This window comes from Prunus dulcis, chromosome 7 (assembly GCF_902201215.1).
Source record: "Prunus dulcis chromosome 7, ALMONDv2, whole genome shotgun sequence".
Lineage (NCBI taxonomy): Eukaryota > Viridiplantae > Streptophyta > Magnoliopsida > Rosales > Rosaceae > Prunus > Prunus dulcis.
In genome coordinates this window covers 4,443,238-4,464,609 of record NC_047656.1, presented here as the reverse complement: position 1 = coordinate 4,464,609, position 21,372 = coordinate 4,443,238, and the positions used below count along the sequence as shown (strand labels likewise).

The window sequence follows — 21,372 nt, the reverse complement described above, 5'->3', positions numbered from 1 at the left end:
GGCAGAATACTTGGGTTGGACTTAAGTTGCTCCCCAACTGTGAGTTTTTAGGTACCTTTCTCTCTTTATTTTCTTGTAAAGTAGTTTATGTAGCACATCAACCTTTGAACCTCAAGATCCTTTGAAAGGTTTTGTTTTTAGGTTCTAGGATTTTTTTTAAAGTCTTATGTTGCCTATCAAATGAATTTTTGATAAATTATATGTCTAAATGAACCTTGCTTCTATGGAAAAACACAATATTTCCTTCAATTAGGAGGGTGATGAGAGGAGGGGCACATCTGAAGCGGGAGAGATAGAGAGGGGGAGTGGCGCAATGACTGGGTGGGCAAAGATGGAGGTGAAGATCAGGCGGAAGATCTAGGGGAGCGACTGGGATGGGGTAACTCATTATTAATACACGAGCACAGCTAATGTTGGGTGTGCCTTCGAATCCAATATTGGGTTGTTCTTGGGGAGAAATAAGACAGATGGGGTGGTGGTGGATGGGATAATTGGAATGAGGTGTCTTTCATTTATTAAAATTTTAAGTTTTAGGGCTTTTTATTTTATAATTAGCTCTTATCTATTTATTTTTTAAATTGTATTCAAATAGTTATTTTTTCATTAATTGAAATATTTTTTAATTAACATGAATTTTAAGGGAATGGACAATATTGGGTAACGGTCTGAAACACGGAGACCAAATTGGCCAAATGAAAAATATAAGGACTAAATTTGCTAACGTAGTAAAACACATGGACCATTTTTGCATTTAAACCTATTTTTAATGGCTGATTAGGCAAGAAGTATTGCATATGCATCCGGATCCACCACACACAGACGACACAAGAGACTGTCTACTGATTCATTAACTTTATTTCAAATTTGTTTTCTTGACAAACTATAGGAATATATTTACAAGATACTTATATAAAGAGCCAACACACCGATAATAAAGCTACACCACAACTAGACATCAAACTCATCACAAATATATATCGTCATCTATGTGGGTCGGACCTGAGACATTCTCTAACCAACTGAAGACAAATAACACTAGACCAAATTTGAGGGTTAGTGGACGCAAAGTTGGATGTGTAAACTCTTTCCCAATTATTTGACTTAAATCTGCAAACAAAGTGTTGAATTTTTTTTCTTTAAAATAGATAGATTACAAATTACAATACGCATGCTTGGAGAATATATAGTGTTGAATACAATGTTGAATTTTTTGTTCATCCACTAAAAAAAATTGGAAATATATATAGTCCCCGTCTATTAAGGGATCCTTCAAATAAATATTATCCTTTAGGGTCCTCTACGAATTTTTTTTTAAACGATCCAAACCATCTATTTTTTTAAGTCTACATTCATATAGATCATCCTTGCAAAAAACTAGACAAATCAAAAATTGTTTCGACATCCTATTGTGTCCTACAAAATCAATGAACACAATGCTTCAAGAAAGTACTAAAATTTCAATAATTCAATTGAGTGGTCAAATGATATCAAATTCAAGTGATTTTTTTGTAGAGATGATCTTTGAATGAATATCTACAAAATAGGAGATTTGGATTGGTAAAATACAATATGGAGTGGCTATACAAAGGTGTCCCTCAAATAAACTTATATGAAGGATCCCTCAATGAAATCTCTCTGTAATACATACATGCCCTCGGCTATTGAGGGATCCTTGAAATAATTTTATTTGAGGGACACCCTTTAGGGTTCCCTACAATTTTTTTTTTCAATAATCCAAACCTTCTATTTTTTAAGTCAATATTCATAGATCATCCTTGCAAAAAAGTAGGCAAATCGGAAACCATTTCGACATCCAATTGTATCCTACAAAATCAACGAACACAGTGCTTCAATTGAACCATAAGTCAATATAAATTTCTATTACTCAATTGAATGTTCAAATGATATCGGATTCAAGTGATTTTTTTGTAGAGATAATATTTGAATGATTATCTAAAAAATAGACAGTTTGGACTAGGGAAATACAATGTGGAGTGGTCTCTACAAGGGTGCCTCTCAAATAAGCTTATTTGAGGAATCTCTCTATCGAAGCTCCATTTGAGAATTATTATAAACTTTTATTCATCCACTAATTTGTTTTCTAACACTAACGCAATATTGACGCTTTTCTTACTCCGATAAGATTTCTTCCGTTTTATGCACGCTTTCATAACATTGGTCTTATCCACCATAATTCTTCCAACACTAAGAGGGTGTATTCAATTAGGATTATAAAGCGTTTAAAAAGATTTTTAAAATCCGGGTGTATTCAATTTGGATTTATACAAACTTTAAAAGAGGTTTTACAAGTCTAGGTGTATTCAATTTTGACTTGTATGAACTTTTAAAAAGTCGATTCAAATATGGGTGTATTCAATTAGGATTATAAAAAAGTTGAATCAAATCTATGGGTATTCGAAAGGTCATATATTTGGAAGAATTTCATTAAGTGATAAATTTTCGTAGGTTTTAAGGGGAGAGCTATAAATAACAAAGACCATAATAAATCCAACCTCCTCCCCAATTATTTCATGAGACGTTTTTCTCTCTCCAACAAAAGACGAACAGCTTACTTCCTCCATTTGTGAAGGTATGCTCCCTATTTTTTCTTTGATCAATACCTCGTTGGGTTTTCTTTTTCCATGATTTTTCTTCATCGTGTTTTTCTTGTTATTAGGTTATAGTTTGGGGTTAGGGTTTATGCTTGTTACTAGGGTTTATACTTGTTTTTCTTCTGAAATATCTATATACGACTTTATAAGAATTGTTCATTGAATCACTAGATATAATATGTGGTGATAATCCACATAAAGCTATCAACACACGCTTAAATTGTCTGTGAATTGTGTCTTCAGATCGTTAAAAATACTTAGCCGCAACTTGCATACAAATATTATGAGAAACTATAAATAAGAAAATACCCACTGCTTTTTTTAAAAAAAAATTTAATTTTAATTTAATTTTATAGAAATGGATTTCATTCATAGAACCGAAATAGTGTACATAGAATGACACGATACAATGGACTCGTTAAAACCTTCCTAGGGAATAAAGCCCAGTGTAGGAAAGAGTCCCACCCATGTCATGGACTAACAAGAGAGTTCAATACAATCGCGTTAGACCAGTACAAAAGCAAAGCAAAACAACACTAACACAAAGACCTCCGATGAAAACACTTTAACACAATTCAACTGTCAAAAGAGTCCTGCTATGAAATCATAGTCCTTTGCACAACCACAAGATAGTTAGAGTATTTAACAGAGAACACACCAAAGCTACAGAAAGAAAGAGATAACCCACAAATTACACCAGCTCTATCCACTTCCAATAACGAAAGGCGCTGGAAATAGAGAAGTCTGCAAGGAGCAACACAAGGGAAGAGACAAAGTACAACGAACAGGAGAGGAAGAAAAGAAACAAAAAAAAGTCCTCAAAGACACATTGTATCATCCCAACACTAACAATGAAACCTCCTACGAATCCATAGTCCTTAAGACAGGCAAAGAGTCAAAGATGTGTTGAGAGGGTAACTGAGCAAAACCAAGCAAGAATAAGAAAATTGGCCTCAGCCACTTAACTTGAAACAAAGTATCAGGCACAAAAGCATTTGCTGGATGCCAAGCCTACGAATGCTCCAATTACATATTTAGGAAGGCGTCGAGGAAACCCCACTGGACAAGTCTGAAAATGGTACTGAGGTGACGAGGGGTAAATTTAAAAGATATTCAATCAAGAACGCAACAAACTTCACACACTCTAGACCTTGACCAAATACTCTTATGACTAGTCAACTGTTAGATAAGAATTATACCAAACAATAACATAGACAGAGCATACCAAGATGTACCTGGAGGCCTAGAGAATTACTAGTGACAACCTAGGCACTCAGAAGGACCCATCAATCTAGGCATCCCCTGTGCTAGCAACAACTATGGTGAAAGTGTGTGAAGACAACATAATCAAGCAAACACTAAACAGCAGAAAAAGATGACTAATCAACCGCACAAATCCAGATGACTAGTCAACTATCAAGAACACAAACCTAGAAAATTTACAGAGATGGAAACCAGAAATTGTTCACCCAGAAACCCACCATTGGGAAAAACTGGGGGTCATCAACCGACCAGGCAATCTACTAAGCAAAAAGATTCTTACAAAGAACACTAGCAAGCTCAAGAAATTCCTAGGTCCATTTAGGAAGATGAGCTGTACCTCCTTTGTGCAATCTTCTTCTCCAACTTAGCAAAGCTTGAAGCTCAGTTCTTCATGGCAATGGCAGCTCCTTCTCCAGCTCTTTCATCCCATGGCACTAGCTTGCAAGCTTTAACTCAGACAGAAATGAAATTTGGATTCATGGAGAAAATGACCAATTTCTTCAAGAAACCATACTCTTGAAGAAATCAATCTTGAATCTGACCTAGATGTATATGATAGAGTGTTTGATCCAGCAAGATGAAGTTTTCATATTTCAAATGCAGTTTTCAAAAAGAAACAATTTGGAAAACTCAAAGATGCAAAATATGAAGGTTACTCTTGAGGAAGAAGAAGCGAAAGTTTGCTATGAAACTTTCCAAAACTTGTCCCCAAAAGTGACGGCTGCCAAATGAGGAATTATTTGGCTTTTACCAAAAATTCCTAGGTCAGAATAGACACATGGTAGCTGAGAAATTCGTAGAAAATGACAAAAAAAAATGGTTAAGCCCCAGCTGGAAACAGTGAGCTGTAAATCCTAATTGAAACAAAGGTTGACTAGTCATACGAAGGCAAGATGACTAGTCATACGAATGCAAGATGACTAGTCATACGAAGGAAAGATGACGAGTCATAATCTTAAGAAATTTAGTGAATGCATTGTAGTGTAATGCAGAATTTACCTTTGTCAAACGCATTGTTCTCCATCAGAATGTAGGCAGATAAGAACACCTAGAGAAGTAATTCTTAATCTAAACTTAGAGCTTGAGAAACTACAATGATTGTCCTATTACAAAATTGTCAAGGAAAGCCAAAAGAAAAAAACTCAAAATGCATACATTAACAAAGTCTCTATAGGCTTGTCAAAATAGGTATCAGTGCATAGGCGCTTAAGAACCACGAAGTCAACCCTACAACCCAAGGTAGCATCATCAGAAATGGGCACAGACATGGTAGGGACCAGAGGAGCCAAGGCCCAAACACAAGGAGACAAACAACTAAATAGCAAGGGAGGAATATTCGACAACAATCGAACCAGACCACGAAGAGTGGGAAGAGTCACAGCAATGACGGATTAGAGAGAGGTTGACATTGTACAGAAGGCGAGGACGTAGACAAGGGCAAATCGAGGAGAGGAGGGCGATAAGGCACACACGACAAGAGGAGGAAGAGGTAACGAATACGAGAGAGAGAGAGAGAGAGAGAGAGAGAGAGAGAGAGAGAGAGAGAGAGAGAACACGACAGCTGGATGTGAGAAGAAACCCTAGATGTGACGCATGGCTTTCCTCGCGTAACAAGAGAGCGACCCATTTTTACCCACTACTTCTTGAACACCCACATGCCTATCATGATGTAAAAAATCTAAAGTCTCAAGGGTTTGACACAACCTTAAAAATACATATTTTTCCATGCGAAATGAGTCATGAATTCTATGTAGATGTCCATTCAACAACTCTTAAACATATTTGTGCCCCAATAAATTGAATTATGGCAAGGAGTCCTACCAACATATGGTTGCCAATATTCATAAATATTCATACATATTATTAGCATATGATGTGCCATTTCTTCAAGTTCTTCCATAACTGAATCACTATCAAATTTTGGAGTTTTCTAGTTGGACTACTATTAATTCAATTAGTTGCATTTCATATGATGGGGTTTCAGTCTGTTAGCAATTTACATGCATTAGCAATTCGTATAATTTAAAGGCGGTGTTTGTTAGTGGAACTTGAGTCATGTCCGCTGTGTAGGATCACTGTGCACATAGGGGGATTTAACAGAACATAAAGGAACGAAAGCTTTACACCAATTTTTTTTGGTAGACTGCATAAACTTAATTAAGTTTTCATGTTAAATAAATTACAAATCAACTCTGTCTGATGTCTAGTAAATATGTGCCTGTGCTTTTCTTGCCTCTCATGTCATGCTTTTTCTAAGGCACAGTCGGAATGGTGTCTTCATTAACTTTATTTCAAATTTGTTTTCTTGACAAACTATAGGAATATTTACAAGATACTTTTATAAAGAGCACACACTGATAATAAAGCTACACCATAACTAGACATCAAACTCATCACAAATATATATATTGTGATCCATGTGGGTAGGACCTGAGACATTCTCTAACCAATTGAAGGCAAATAACACTAGACCAAATTTGAGAGTTAGTGTATGCATAGCTGGATGTGTAAACTCTTTCCCAATTGTTTGACTTAAATCCGCAAACGCAATGTTGAATTTATTTCTTTAAAATACAACGATTAGAAATTACAATATATGCACGCTTCGAGAACATATAATGTTGAATACAATGTTGAATTTTTTGTTCATCCACTAAAAAAAATTGGTATCCACGCAATTTGAGAATATATATATATACAGTTCCGTTCTATTAAGGGATCCCTCAAATAATTTTATTTGAGGGACACCCTTCAGGGTCGCCTAAGAATTTTTTTAAGTCTATATCCATAGATCATCCTTGCGAAAAATAAGACAAATCAAAAACCATTTCGACATCCAATTGTGTCCTATAAAATCAATTAATACAGTGATTCAAGAAAGTACTAAAATTTCAATAATTCAATTCAGTGGTAAAATGATATCGAATTCAAATGATTTTTTGTAGAGATGATCTTTGAATGAATATCTACAAAATAGATGGTTTGGATTAGTAAAATACAATACAGAGTACAAAATGGGCTCTACAAAGGTGTCCCTCAATGGAATCTCTCTCTGTATATATATACAGTCCCTTGCTAATAAGGGACCCTTCAAATAATTTTATTTGAGGGACACCTTTTAGGGTCCCCTACAATTTTATTTTTTTCAATAATCCAAACCATCTATTTTTTAAGTAAATATTCATAGATCATCCTTGCAAATAAATTAGACAAATCAGAAACCATTTCGACATCCAATTGTATCCTACAAAATCAATGCACACGGTGCTTCAAGAAATTATTAAATTTCAATTACTCAATTGAGTGGTCAAATGATATAGGATTCAAGTGATTTTTTGAATAGATGATCTTTGAATAATTATCTTTAAAATAGACATTTGGAATAGTGAAATATAATGTGGAGGGGGCTCTACAAGGATATCTCTCAAATAAACTTATTTAAAGAATCCGTCTATCAAAGTTCAGTTGGAGAATTATTATAAACTTTTATTCATCCACTAATTTGTTTCCTAAACACTAATGCAATATTGACGCTTTGCTAACTCCGATAAGATTTCTTCCGTTTTATGCACATAACATTGGGCTTATCCACCATAATTCTTCCAACACTAAAGTAGTGGAGCTTTTGCATAACGTTGGTCTTATCCACCATCATTTTTCCAACACTAACATAGTGGAGCTTTCTCTCTTATAGATTTTTTCCTTTTGATGCAAAACGATAGTGGTCTCTAAAAAACTTCTCATTTAGTTCTAAAAATATTAAATTAATCAAATATTATACTTCATTTTTTATCTACACATTAATTTGGGCGACATAATATTGTGCCATAAAATGGAGAAATTATAGAGTGATACTGTATCACCACAGTTGGTGATACTCCCACTCAAAATCTGTCATATGTCCTTTTTGAAAATAAAATTAAAAAGAATTTACACTTAGACTTTTTCTTACAAGTTTACCCTTCAACATTAATTACCCTAACCCCTCTCCCCCGTCTTCTTTGTGCTATCGACGTCACCTAGCCGTCGTTGCATCTCCCTCGCCACCCACCTAGCCTTTCCGTGCCTCCCATTCTTAGTAAAAAGTTAAACGTATTTAGAAAACCCAGAAATATTGAAAATCAGTGCAAACCCATTAAACATAAAACAAAAATCTTCAAAATCTCCTATGACGACAACCCACTAGTGAAAGAAGGGTATGTTTGATGTTGATATTATTGGAGGGGGATTGCAGCCAAGGGGCGGCAGTGCAAGGTAGGCAAACTCCTACAATCTTCTTGTTTTTTCATATTTTATTTTATTTTATTTAGGGTAAAGTTGGAAGACAAAGTCCAACAGTGAAAAAAATTTAATTTTCTTTTCAAAAAAGACACATGGCAGATTTTGAGTGGGATTTTCACCAACTGACATGGTGATACTGTATCACTATATAATTTCTCCATAAAATGACCTATTTTTACGAATATATTGAAAAAACAAGATGAGAGAGACCAAACTGATGCATAGTTTTGCAACAACAACAAAAAACTTTGTTTTATATTTAATTTGAGTTTTAAAGTTTTTTAATAGATAAAATTACTAAATTCACATGTCACGTCAGCTCAATTATTAGTTTGTGGATGGAAATTCACTGAAGTGGTCAAGTAAGAAATTTTCATCCATTTTTAGAGATTCTGAGAATTAAGTGAGAAAATTTCAACTTCATAAAGTAAAATGAAATCGAGCACTCGTCTCATGAAGTAAAATAATAATTAAGCCTTTTAATAATGAGATAAGACTTCTTCTACTTCATTATTTGCACTTTTAGAATATTTTGAATTTTTTATCACCCACTAAAATTTTCTAACACTAGCTAACGAAGTTAGTTTGTTTTCCTCTGTTTTTATGCACAAATCAAAATTGATTTTAGTCTACAATTTTTCTACACTAACATAGTGAAGCTTTTTATTTTTTTTTCTCTGAAATATGATTTTTCTCTTCCATGCAGACTTTCAAACTTGTTTGAGTTCTTTATTCCTCCACTAAAATTTTCCATCTTTGTTTTTTTGTTTTTTTTTTTTTTTTTTTGCCAAAAAATGTTCCATCTATAACACACTATATTTGGTCTTCAATTTCTTGCGACACCATATTTGGTCCTTTTGAATTCCTGTAAACGAAACTTGGATTCTTATTTTGACAGAAAAAGCAAAACAAAAAAAATCTGTGTGAAAAGATTTGGTCTTCAATTTCTTGCAACACCATATTTGGTCCTTTTGAATTCCTGTAAACGAAACTTGGATTCTTATTTTGACAGAAAAAGCAAAACAAAACAAAAAACAAACAAAAAAAACTTGATTTCAGTTTTGCTTTGTGTTTACGAAAGGATGGAGCTTCATGGTAGGCTGATTTTGTTTACCTTCCTTCATGGATTCCTTCTTTTATGCATGAACACACCTATGGAATCTGCAACTCTACCTAGTTGTAATACTTTTGGAAATGAAACTGATCGTCTGGCGCTGCTGGACTTGAAGAAAAGAATCACTCAAGATCCTCTCCATGTCATGAGCTCATGTAATGATTCCCTTAATTTCTGCAATTGGGTTGGCGTTACATGCAACCGTTGCACCAAAAGAGTTGTAATTTTGAAGCTGACTACTCAAAAATTGGCAGGCTCCTTACCAAAATCTATAGGAAATCTTTCTCACCTTACCGGAATCGACCTGGTGAACAACAGCTTTGCAGGTGAAATTCCTCAAGAAATAGGTCGTCTTGGAAGCCTGCGATCACTCAACCTGTCTCGGAATTCCTTTGGCGGCAAAATTCCAAGTAATATATCTCACTGTGCACAACTAAGAGTGCTTCGTTTATCTATAAAATAGGCGGTTTGGATTAGTAAAATACAATACGGAGTGGGCTATACAAATGTGTCTCTCAAATAAACTTATATGAAGGATCCCTCAATGAAATCTCTCTGTAGATACATACATGCCCCCGGCTATTGAGGGATCCTTCAAATAAATTTTTTTTTTTCAATAATCCAAACAATCTATTTTTTAAGTCAATATTAATAGGTCATCCTTGCAAAAAAGTGGACAAATAGAAAACTATTTCGACATCCAATTGTATCCTACAAAATCAACGAACACGGTGCTTCAAGTTCAAATGATATCGGATTCAAGTAATTTTGTGTAGAAATGATCTTTGAATGATTATATAAAAAACAGATAGTCTGTAATAGTGAAATACAATATAGAATGGGCTCTACAAAGGTGTGTCTCAAATAAATTTATTTAAGAAATCCCTCTATCGAAGTTCCATTTGAGAATTATTATAAACTTTTATTCATCCACTAATTTGTTTCCTAACACTAACGCAATATTGACGCTTTTCTTACTCCAATAAGATTTCTTCCGTTTTATGTACGCTTTCATAACATTGGTCTTATCCACCATAATTCTTCCAACACTAAAGTAGTGGAGCTTTTGCATAACGTTGGTCTTATCCACCATAATTTTTCCAACACTAACATAGTGGAGCTTTCTCTAATAGATTTTTTTTTCCTTTTGATGCAAAACGATAGTGGTCTCTAAGAAAGTTCTCAGTTAGTTCTACAAATCTTAAATCAATCAATATTATCCGTCTTTTTTTTTTCTACACATCAATTTGGTCGACATGATAGTGTGCCATAACATGACTGATTTTTACGAATATTTTGACAAAATGCAATGAGAGAGACCAAACTGATGCACAGTTTTGCAAATAAAAACAAAACAAAAAACAAAAACGAAAAAACTTGTTTTGTTTTTTATTATATTAATTTGAGTTTTAAAGTTTTTAATAGCTAAAATTACTAAAATGCACATGTCACGTCAACGCAATTAACGGTTTTATAGATAGACATTGAGGGAAGTGGTCAAGTGAGAAAATTTCATCAAAATTTTAGAGATTCTGATGGTAAAGTGAAAAAATTTCAACTTCATATAATAAAATGAGACTGAGCGCTTTTAAAGAGTAAAATAGTAATTAAGCCTTTTAATGATGAGATAAGACTTCTTCTACTCCATTATTCGCACTTTTAGAATATTTTGAACTTTTTTATTACCCACTAAAATTTTCCAACAGTTGCCAACGAAGTTTGTTTGTTTTCCTCTGTTTTTATGCACAAATCAAAATTGTTTTAGTCTACAATTTTTCCAACACTAACATAATGAAGCTTTTTATTTTGTTTGGGTAATGATTTCCCCACTTCAATTTTATCCATTTACACTTTTTTTTAATTATAAAATGAAGTGTAAGTGGATAAAATTGGAGTGGAGAAATCACTAACAGCCACCTAGAGCAGCCAACCTCATTAATGCCACCAACTACCAAACAGTAGCCTACCAGCTACCAAAGTCAAGCCAATATTTCCTGCATTCAAACTTCCAACATTTATTACTTTCACAAGCCAACACTCTTTCCCATCATCATTCTTAGCCATCTCAAAGTGTTTTTGTAATGACCCAAAATAAAAATTCATATTTAATTAGTAATTTATTTTGAGGAAAGACAATTTTGCCCTTGGAATATTTTATTAAGGAAAAGTTGACTTTTTGACTGAAAAGGAATTTGACAATTCCACTTATGCCGTTGCGTATAGCGTGACGAAACGAGTCCGTAGACACGGAATGGGCTCGAATCGGAGCTTTAACGAAGAAAATACTGTTAAAATAACATGAGGGGCAAAACGGTAATTTGGAAAAATCAGATTTTTAACCCTCACTCTCTCTCTTCTCCCTCAGTTTTCTTCCCTCTCTCTCTCTCCTCTCCCACTACTTCACTCCCGTCGCCTTCCAAGAGCCGCCGTCGCCGCCACGGAGCACCATCGGCCACTAGACCGGTCTTGTTCGAACCGCCACCGTCTCCTCTTCCTTCTCCGACCATTCTCAGCCCGTGAAACTGCCGGCGCTGGCCGAAAATCACAGAAAACTGACCGGTGTTAACAGAAATTTCAACCCGCTCGTTCTCCCTCAATTCTTCTCCAAATTTGTCGAGTAAGGCACCCGGGGCCAGGCAAACCCGTAGGAGGGACCTTCAAGAGATCCAGTTAGCTCGGACCAGAAGTGAGTAGACTTTTCTTTTATAAATGATTTTATGCAAATAAATTTCATTATTTGATCTTGAATAAGTTTTATTGATTGTAGTTTTCCTAGCATGTTTTGTTGAAGTTAAATATCTTTATTTATATGTTGCCTAGTTAAAATGCTAAAAAGATATGGAGAGTAGAGATTGAGATTTATATCAGACAAAATGGCAGCAGGGTTCTAGATTTAATCAAAAATTCAGTTTTTCATCAGATCTTTCAGAAATCTTATATTTTCTTAAGCCACCTTGGGTACCCAGTTACAGAAACAGGTTGCCTTCAGTATATATTGCCTTCGGATATGACGATGTCCACGGACATCCAGTTTTGACAGGACCCGACCCAATTTTCGCTTTGGAATCCGGGCCAGATCCTGTGCGTGTCCGACACCTGGCGAATGTCGGGCACAAATGACTTTTTTACCCTTCTCGTCTCAAATTCTTTTCAGATTTCCCTTGGACCTCTGCCGGCAGAGTCTCCCCTGTATTTTAACCAATCCCAAAAATTTTCACCTGTTAAACAATCAATAAATTCACACCAACTGCCAGAATATCTCAAGTGATAGATCTCAATTCCAGTTTGCCACTAAAACTAGATATCAGAGCATTTTCTAAAGTTTTCAAGGTTTCAAGGATTCTCTTCAAACTCTACCTTACTTGATGGCGCGGAAGCTATGAATGGCCCGGTGGTGGATCCCGCGTACTTCTACGGCCTGGGGGTGAAAAACAAGGTTAAAATGTGAGTGGACAATAATAAGTTCTTGAAAACAATTTTATAAACATAATAACCCCCATAAAAAAATAACTTGATAAGTAAGGCTAAAGTTCACCTATGTTTAATATAATGTTTTCATCTGAATATAAATATAATCGTAATCCTATAGCTTCGTAAAACTGAACAATTATATAAAGATACAAAATGCGCAAATATCAAAGAAACTGGTTTGAAATAGCTGAAAATCATAACTGAATAAAAGAGCTGAAAATCCTTTGAAAGTACCACCTATTTGTACCCCTGTCATATCCGTCAATTCCCCTGGCAGGTCTCGGGCGCCACGCAGTCCACCCGAGCCGCAAACTGGCGAAATCAGGGGACTATGATCAGCCTGTCCCGCCGGCAGATTTCTCGATGACACCAAGTCAACTCGAGTCGCTCTGGCAGGATGCAGGGGACCGTAGTCAGCCTGATCCGCAATCCTGGCAGGTCTCGGGGACACAGAGTCAGCCGAGCCGCAATCCTGGCAGGTCTCGGGACACCAAGTCTGCCGAGCCGCAAATCCTGGCACTCACGGTCCGAGCGTCCCCGAAATTCGTGAGGCAAAGTCAAGTGCACTGACTGAACTATAATCAGACTGGATGTCCGTAGACATCGGTCCGACTCTGGGTAATCACCAAAAGTAATGGGTACACGGTGGTTTTCTTTGAAAAATAAATTTAGAAAAACCTGATAATTCTCTGTAATATGATAAATCTGATAAATCAGAGTTCAACTGTGAATTTTGTATCATAAACCTCAAATCTGCTGCTCAACTGAGTAATATAAAAGTAAAGACATCTTACGCTACGATTCATGGTTGGAACACTTGCTATAATACTTATTCAAGATCAAATACGAGAGTATATTCAGATAACCTTATTTATAAAAACTTATTTATATAAAATCAACATAAAATCACTTAAGAATTCTTATTTATAAGAAATTTTCTATATAAATTATTTATATAAAATCTTTCATGAAAGAGAGTCCACTCACAGATGGTCCGAGCAAATTTGGACCCCTTGAAGGTCTCTTTTGCAGTCCTGTCGGGCTCCTGGTGCCTGATTACCCATAAAGATTAAATTAATAAACTGCGGAATAAAAAGAATTTCAACTAAACATCCTGCCCCCGGCTCCTAGAAATACGTGTACTCGTTTCAGGTTACTCATATGCCCACCTTAGCTTTTTAGACAGTTAGACCGGCCTTAAGAGACCCGAAACCTCAATAAGCGATAAGCTGCCAGATCGGCCGATCCGGGACCCCGTGGGTCCACGGTCTCCGATGGCCAATCTGGGCTCCTCTGAAGGTTCCTTACAGAGAAGGAACCATGTTCTGCGATTTTGGTCCGAAACGGACGGTCGGATTAGCCAAAATCGCGTTATCGCTGAAAATCCAAACCCTAGCCCCAGGGTTCGCGATTCCGGAGTATCCGGGACTCCGATTCGCAATCCGTCGAATCCTACACGATCCTGTCATCATGTAGACCGACATATCTGAAATTCAGTGGGATCCGACGATTTGACGACACTGCACACACGGATCACGCGATATGGAAAATCCGTTCGGGGCTCAAACGGACTCCGAATTGAGATCCGCGAAATCCTACGCGCTCGTGACGACACTAGGGTCACAAAACTGTACAGAATTACTTCACCACCCTCTCCCACGTGCCCCAGCACGCGCGAGCAGATTCGGGTGTCTAAAGCGACACCAGGTGGCCGAAAAATCTCGAAACCAAGACTCCAAACTCCTACCCTAGGTAAAACACCCCATTTGGAGTCACTTTTGTTCTTGGACATACCCTAAAAAGTAACCGGAAATAGTAGTTTTTGGCGGCCAAAATTTTGGCCAAATTTCAAGTCGAAAATTGATCGCTTTAGAGCTAAAATCGATCGAAACCCATACATCCATCAGCTAAAACACGAAAAATAGCTGAGAAACCATACCTAACTCGATCGATTTAGTGGAGAAACGAAGGAGAATTTTGAGCTGGAAGTTCGGATGAACTCGGGCAAACCTCCGTCGGAAAACATGGTTTTCCGATCAACTCGGGCGGCCCACGGGTGGAGGTCGGTCAGGTCGTGACGGCGAGAGGGAGGCGGACCCGATGGTACCCGCGGCGGAGATCAGCTCGGCCTGTGGTGGCCGGGCCGTCGCCGAGAAGGCGAAGGGTCGCACTGCCAAGTCGCGCGGGAGGAGAGAGAAAAGAGAGAGGAAAAACTGACGGGGGAGAGGAGAGAGAGTGGGGATAAAAATCTGACTTTTTGGCTAAATTACCGTTTTGCCCTTCGCGGTTTTTAGACTATATCTTCTTTGTTTTAGCTCCGATTCGGGTCTACTCCGTGTCTACGGACTCGTTTCGCCGTGCTCTACGCAGTAGCGTAAACGGATTGCCAAATTCTTTTCAGATCAAAAAGTCAATTTTCCCCCTATTAATTAATGCGAGGGCAAAATAGTCTTTTTGTTAGAAGATGTTTTCCTTACTTTTTAGATATTTTCTTTTGGGTTCTTACTAGTTTGCCTTCAGTTTTGTCAGTGCACTTGACATTTGCCTCAAGAGTTTCGGGGACGCCCGGACCGTGAGAGCCAGGAATGCGGATCAGGTTGACTACGGTCCTCTGAATCCTGCCAGTTTGCGGCTCGGGTTGACTTTGTATTACCAAGATCTGCCGGGAATTGACGGATATCGGGAATTGACGGATATCAGGAATTGACGGAATTAAAGGGGTACACCTAGGTGGTAGTTTTAAATTGATTACAGTGCTTTTATGCGAGTTTTATTGATCTTGAATATGATTTGCACATACGTATATAAATATGTGAATGCATTGATTTCAGTACGAATATAATGAAGAGGAAAAATCCAGTTTTTGCATAACTGTTTTTACAGTGGGGTTAATATGTTCATATACTATTTTCTAGACCTTTATTTTTGTCCACTCACATTTTCGAATGTTTTGCGCCCCCAGGCAGTAGACGTGCACAGGAATCCACCGTCGGGCCGTCTCCTATCTTCCGCGCCTCTTCGTAATGTAGGATTTTGTTTTGTAAAACGATTAACTCCTTTGTATATTCTGAGTAGCTGCTCTGATATTTGGCCGTAGTTTGAGTACAGAACTGTTGGATAGTTTGTTTACGTATACTGGCAGTTGGTTGTATAAATATACTTGCTCATTTTGACAGGTGTAATATTAGGATTGAACAAATTACAGGGGAGACTCTGTCGAATTTTCGGTAGAAGTCCAGGCAAATTTTGAAATTTAATTTTATAACTAGAAGGGCAAATAGGTCATTTGTTCCCGACATTCGCCAAGTGTCGGACACGCACAGGGTCCGGCTCGAATTCCAAAGCGAAATTTGGATCGGGTCCTGTCAGTTTTTCCAATAATTTATATTTGTGCCACTGTTTTCCCAATAATTTCTATTATTCGCAGCAGTTTTGACTAAAATTTACGTGTTAAAAACACTAATTACTTATACATGTCAAGATGTATAATGCTACGGAACTTTAAATGATCATGAAAACATAAAAATAAATAAGGACAAAAAAATAGCCAATAAACACAAGGCAACTAAAACCTGAGAACCCGAGCACAAAGAGAACCCATCATGCACAAAAAAAAAAAAAAAAAAAAAAAAAAAAAGGAAATAGCTTAAAATGTCACCTTTTTTTATAATTTTAACTAAAAATACCATCCCTTCTCAATTTTTTTACAACTACCACCTATAAATACATTTTTATTGTGATTTTTCAGAAATTGGGTTCTCTCTCAATTCTCTTGGCTCTATCTCTCTCTTCGGCCCTTCTCTCTCCAGATCAATCAGAATTCGGATCAACCCTTCATTGTCCGTCTCTTTCCACAAAACCACTCTCTATCCGTGAAACCAACCGCGAATCTCACAGAAGTTTCCTTCTTCAGCTCAAAAAACATACGCCATGATTTGAATCACCAGGAATTAATCGGACCACCCCAACCAGGTTCATTTCTCTTTTGCCTTTTTCTGATTAGACCAATTTGGAATCGGATCTCGATCAGTTTTCAAATTTGATTTCAGTTTTTATGGTTGGTTCTTATAATTGAATTTGAACTGAATCTGATTTGGTATTTTGTTTAAAGAATGGCGTGGTTCAGTGGGAAAGTCTCTTTGGGGAACTTCCCCGATCTCGCCGGGGCCGTGAAAAAGCTCCAGCAGAGCGTCAAGAACATCAAGAAGAATTTCGATAGCGCCCTTGGGTTCGAAGAAAAAGAGAAGGCCGAATCCGGTAATGAAGGTACTTCTCAAGCTCACACATTGTTCATATGTATCTCCGTCTCTTTTTTTTTTTTTTTGGGTGGTATTTTTGTTAATGATAATTATAGTATTGATTACTTGGTAGAGAATGAGCTACATTTTATGCTTCATGAAGTAAAATGGCTGAGCAACTCAAATTTGGTTTACACAACCAAGGCAAAAGGAAAATACTAATTTTGGAGCTTATATATAGTGGTTATATAAGTTGCAGTTACTTGTAAATCATGATTTCCTTAGCGTATTTAATTGCATTGTGTTTCTCGTTTCGGGTAGAACAGAGTTTTCAATGATAGGATTTATTTGGAAAAAAGGAATTCTGGTAGTTATGCTGTGTTCTCTATTTTTGCATGAAAGTTGAAAGTAAGATGTCCCCTCTATATGTGTGACAGCTTCAGGATTATGGCCTTCGTCTACTGAAAGGAAATTGCTATTTGATCCTGTTATATCTTTTATGGGACAAACAAATGAGGGAAGTAGTGTTGATTCATCACAGAAAGCTGAGTCTTCAGAGCATCCGCCAAAGGTTGACAAATCATCAGGGGAATCTGAATCTCCACAAAAACTCTCTACTGTTGAGGCAAAGGAAGGGGTCAAAACAGAAACTTTACAACACTCTTCAACTGAACAGATGGCTGATAAGGAGGAAACTGAAGTTGTCAAGGAAGAAACAGATGATAAGCATGCTGCGACGGTGGAGGAAACAGAGACTGTGGTAGCAGAGCCTGAAAAATCTGAATCTGAATCTGAAAAATAGAAAATCTATATGTTGGGGGTTTTCTGGCTAGCTAAAAATCTGTGAGAAATGATGAATCCATCTGATTGCAGCCTATTTAATGTTTAATACCTTCATTAAAAAAAGGTTGTTGACAGTGCTTTGACTATCTTGCAGATTATAATGGCAAAACCAGCAGGTGACCCTAGTGAGAGAGATCAGCATGCAGGGATGGATGAGGACTAATTTTGTGTGTATGACAATTGACTATCTTTGCTTGTATTGCTCTATGTTAGGGATCTTTTGTTCCATTTTAGTAACAATTTTGTTTAGGAGAAAAAGAAACATATTGCAGTTCATGCTTTGTAAATGCCACTCTTCTATTATGATGGACACGTGGTATGCCCTTGTTGGGTAGGTTTTGGATTGAAACCATGGTCGAGTGCTTGAGCCATGTTTAGTGTGAAGCTTGAATGGATTTTCTTTTATGTTGTATTTGGCCCTTGTCTTTTCAAGCATGCCAAAAATCATCCTAGTTTTGTAATATGTGGTTTGTGTCCAATTAATTTACTGTGGACCTTGCATTTTTGTACCCAATATTTGATAGCTGCCTTCTTTTGAACGAAGATTCATTGAGGGAGAGAATTACTTTCCTTTTGAATATGAATCGATGTGCAACTCCAACTATCATTTCAAAGGTCAACATCAATTCATGCTAATATAAGGATGGATAACAATTGTCGTGTCCATGAGATTTGAATTCAGGATTACTTTTCAACGAAGTGGAGACTCTGTTATTAGACCAAATGGCCATTGACATACGATATAATAGCAATATTAGGCCAATACATGTACACTATAGAGGCAATATTAAAGCAATATAACCACAATACGATAGCAATAGTATTACAATATCACCTATAAAAATATAATTATTGTCCACTTATTGTTGATTTTTCACATGTTCAGAAATTTTGTTCTCTCTTAGCTCACTCGGCTCTCTCTCTCTGGCACATCTCTCTCTCTCTCTTTGGTATCTGTCTATCGCAGCTCTCTCTCTCTCTCTCTCTCTCTCTCTCTCTCTCTCTCTCTCTCTAGTGCAACTCTCTCTTTGCTCTCTTTCTGTAGCGCAGCTCTCTCTCTCTCTCTCTCTCTAGCTTCGTTCTGCCTCTTTCTCCCCTTATTCGCTCTCTGTCTCTTTATTCATACCTTCCTTTTTTTGTAAATTATTTTTTAGTTGTTATTATTTTTTAAAATAATTTCTTACAATGTCTTACGATGCAATTATGATGCACCTGACTGCCTGTTTTTGAAAGGCACGTTGTTTCTTTCTCCTCCTCGTCTTCTTTTTGAATGCAATATGGCCCAAACCGTAAACCCATTGATGAGCCGTAGTCAATATACATACACTAGAGAGGCAATATTAGGGCAATATAATGGCAATACGATAGCAATAGCATTACAATATACATGCAATACGATGGCAATATGCATACAATATGTATACAATACACAGGCAATATTAGTACAATACACATGCAATAGGACAGCAATATTAAGTCAATCTACATACAATACACACACATCCATTACAGACTACAATTTAGACATGGAAAATAAATCGCCACCGAACCCTAACAATACTATCCCAAGAAGCAAAAATTATTTCTTTCATAAAACTTGACAATTCAATTGTTATTACATAGTCAACCAATCTTTGCTCTATTACATACATACTTCCTACCTATAATTATAAATAATGGAGAGCTCACAAATTCTACTAATTTGATCTTAACTTCATCAATTTGTTCTTCGTTGTATGAGTTAGCTCTCCCTTCTTGCACATTTTCCAACTTGTTCTGTTCTCCTCCCGTGTAGCAATATCAGCAACAACAGGTTATCTACAGATCTGAAATCATAACTGCACATGATTCTCAATTAGCAAAGAGGAAAACCATTTTCTTTTATAACTTCGGTTCTGAAATATATAACAAAATGCAAATACCTTTGCTTCTGAAAAGGAGCAAAAGTTTGTCAACCAATTCATAGTAAAAACGAAGAAACTAGTGAACCTAACCAGAGAAATGCTAACCTGCAAAACCAACTCCAATACTTTAACCACATCATTAATACTTGAGATTTTCTTCTCATGGATTATGATTAGAGGATTTTCCAATTCCTATCAGCACATACACAAGTTTGAAGATAATCATCATCAAGCAAAAAGGGACTTGAGGTGCTGCTAACTTTAACAAGCAGCCCTCTAACAGTTTCAAGACATAGTTATCACTGAGTCAAACTAAAACTTACACATTTCTGATTGTTCTGGTTGGTGATGAAATAAGGGGATATGTAGCCCCTATCTAGCTTCATTCCCTCAACAACCTCCAACTCATTGTCCAATGTTTTCCCATCCTGCAGAAATTAACATAGTGTGAAGCTTACATGTTTTGGGTATCATTTGGGAATAAAAAACTAAAATAAAATTATTTGCCCTCCAATATATTTCTGTAAAAATTTCATAAGACCCATACATACCTCACTTTAAAACAACAATAAAAAGAAGCTGATATCATCCAGATTTCAGCCCTTGCAATACGGTAACTACACTAATATGCCTATGACAAATCTGCTGACTAGAAACAAACATAGGCAAATAACTACACTAATTATAGTATTGATTTCTTACTACATGGTTGTTCTTCTTCACCTCCTCAGAAACGGCAACAGCAGCATCACCTTCCTATCAAACAAATAACACAAAATGCCATCAAAGACAGTAAAGTTCATTGCGCATGTGTGTCTCCAAAAATAAAGTTCATTACCAGAAAAGCTCCTTTATTTCATTTTGCAGGCATAGTATTCTTGTTGATCAGTAAAATCAGAGGACTTAAGCTGCTCCAGTGGGACTACCACTGACTCAATTCGCCCAAACAAGCAAGCACTATGAGATCCTCTTGGCAAAACTAGACAACCAATAACCATAAAAAACACCCAAACCCTGTCACGAGTAGTAACTCTCCAGATTGCATGTGCATTACAGGCCACTGCCCCCCTCCATTTCAGCATGCAGGGAAACTCAACCAATTCTTCCAGCATGTGTACTTTGTCTTTATCAAACGAAATCAGAGAACCACAATTTTAAAGATTCTAACATAAATGAATTACCTGAAGTTTAGTAATCAACCCTTTCTTCTCTTCTTCAAACTCTCTGATCTAGTATTCAGAGAAAAAAAATATAAGAATACCTAGCAGTGAAAGGATTAAAGAATGACAAAATCAGACAATGAATAAACCGGCTAGCATACCTGAGCCCTTAATTTCCTAATCTGTCCTTCTTGAGCAGCCTGCTTTTTTGAAAGCTCTTCACCTGGTACATAAAAATGCAAAAATGAAGGAATTTCCATAATTATTGATATGATTGCATAAAGAAACCCTCCTTGCATCCACAATAGAACATTGGCTACGTTGAAATTCACTATGAGGCACAAAATATGTAGAACATATTGAGCTTCTCAAGAGAAACAGAGACAGACAGGGACAGAAAGAGACCTTCAGCCATAACTTGATTAATTATTTCATCCTTTTCCTTCAGAAGAGCAGCTGCATCACTTTTCTTATTCTGCTCCCGCC

General features: G+C 36.7%; 2 protein-coding genes across 9 annotated transcripts; one reads left to right on the top strand and one right to left on the bottom strand.

Annotated features, from left to right (window-relative positions):
- The first annotated feature begins 16,509 nt into the window (after positions 1-16,509).
- Positions 16,510-18,115, top strand: LOC117635088 (golgin candidate 5-like). Of its 2 annotated transcripts, none has more exons than XR_004586857.1 (4): positions 16,510-16,713; positions 16,868-17,007; positions 17,417-17,822; positions 17,917-18,115. XR_004586857.1 is itself a non-coding variant. In XM_034369420.1 (4 exons), the coding sequence occupies exons 2-3, from the start codon at positions 16,854-16,856 to the stop codon at positions 17,779-17,781; spliced, it is 519 nt and encodes a 172-aa protein (XP_034225311.1). In that variant the 5' UTR covers positions 16,510-16,713; position 16,853; the 3' UTR covers positions 17,782-17,822; positions 17,917-18,115. The 2 variants fall into 2 exon arrangements, 1 of the variants encoding a protein (XP_034225311.1); XM_034369420.1 differs by having other exon boundaries at positions 16,853-17,007.
- Positions 18,116-19,389: 1,274 nt separating this feature from the next.
- Positions 19,390-21,366, bottom strand: LOC117635704 (chaperonin CPN60-1, mitochondrial-like). Of its 7 annotated transcripts, none has more exons than XM_034370055.1 (7): positions 21,292-21,366; positions 21,048-21,109; positions 20,908-20,955; positions 20,429-20,482; positions 20,050-20,154; positions 19,745-19,918; positions 19,390-19,660 (listed from the first exon to the last, which is right to left on the bottom strand). In XM_034370055.1, the coding sequence occupies exons 1-7, from the start codon at positions 21,299-21,301 to the stop codon at positions 19,655-19,657; spliced, it is 459 nt and encodes a 152-aa protein (XP_034225946.1). In that variant the 5' UTR covers positions 21,302-21,366; the 3' UTR covers positions 19,390-19,654. The 7 variants fall into 7 exon arrangements, with proteins under 7 accessions (XP_034225946.1, XP_034225949.1, XP_034225947.1 ...); XM_034370058.1 differs by having other exon boundaries at positions 19,832-19,918; XM_034370056.1 differs by having other exon boundaries at positions 19,390-19,609; positions 19,832-19,918.
- Between the last annotated feature and the right edge of the window lie 6 nt (positions 21,367-21,372).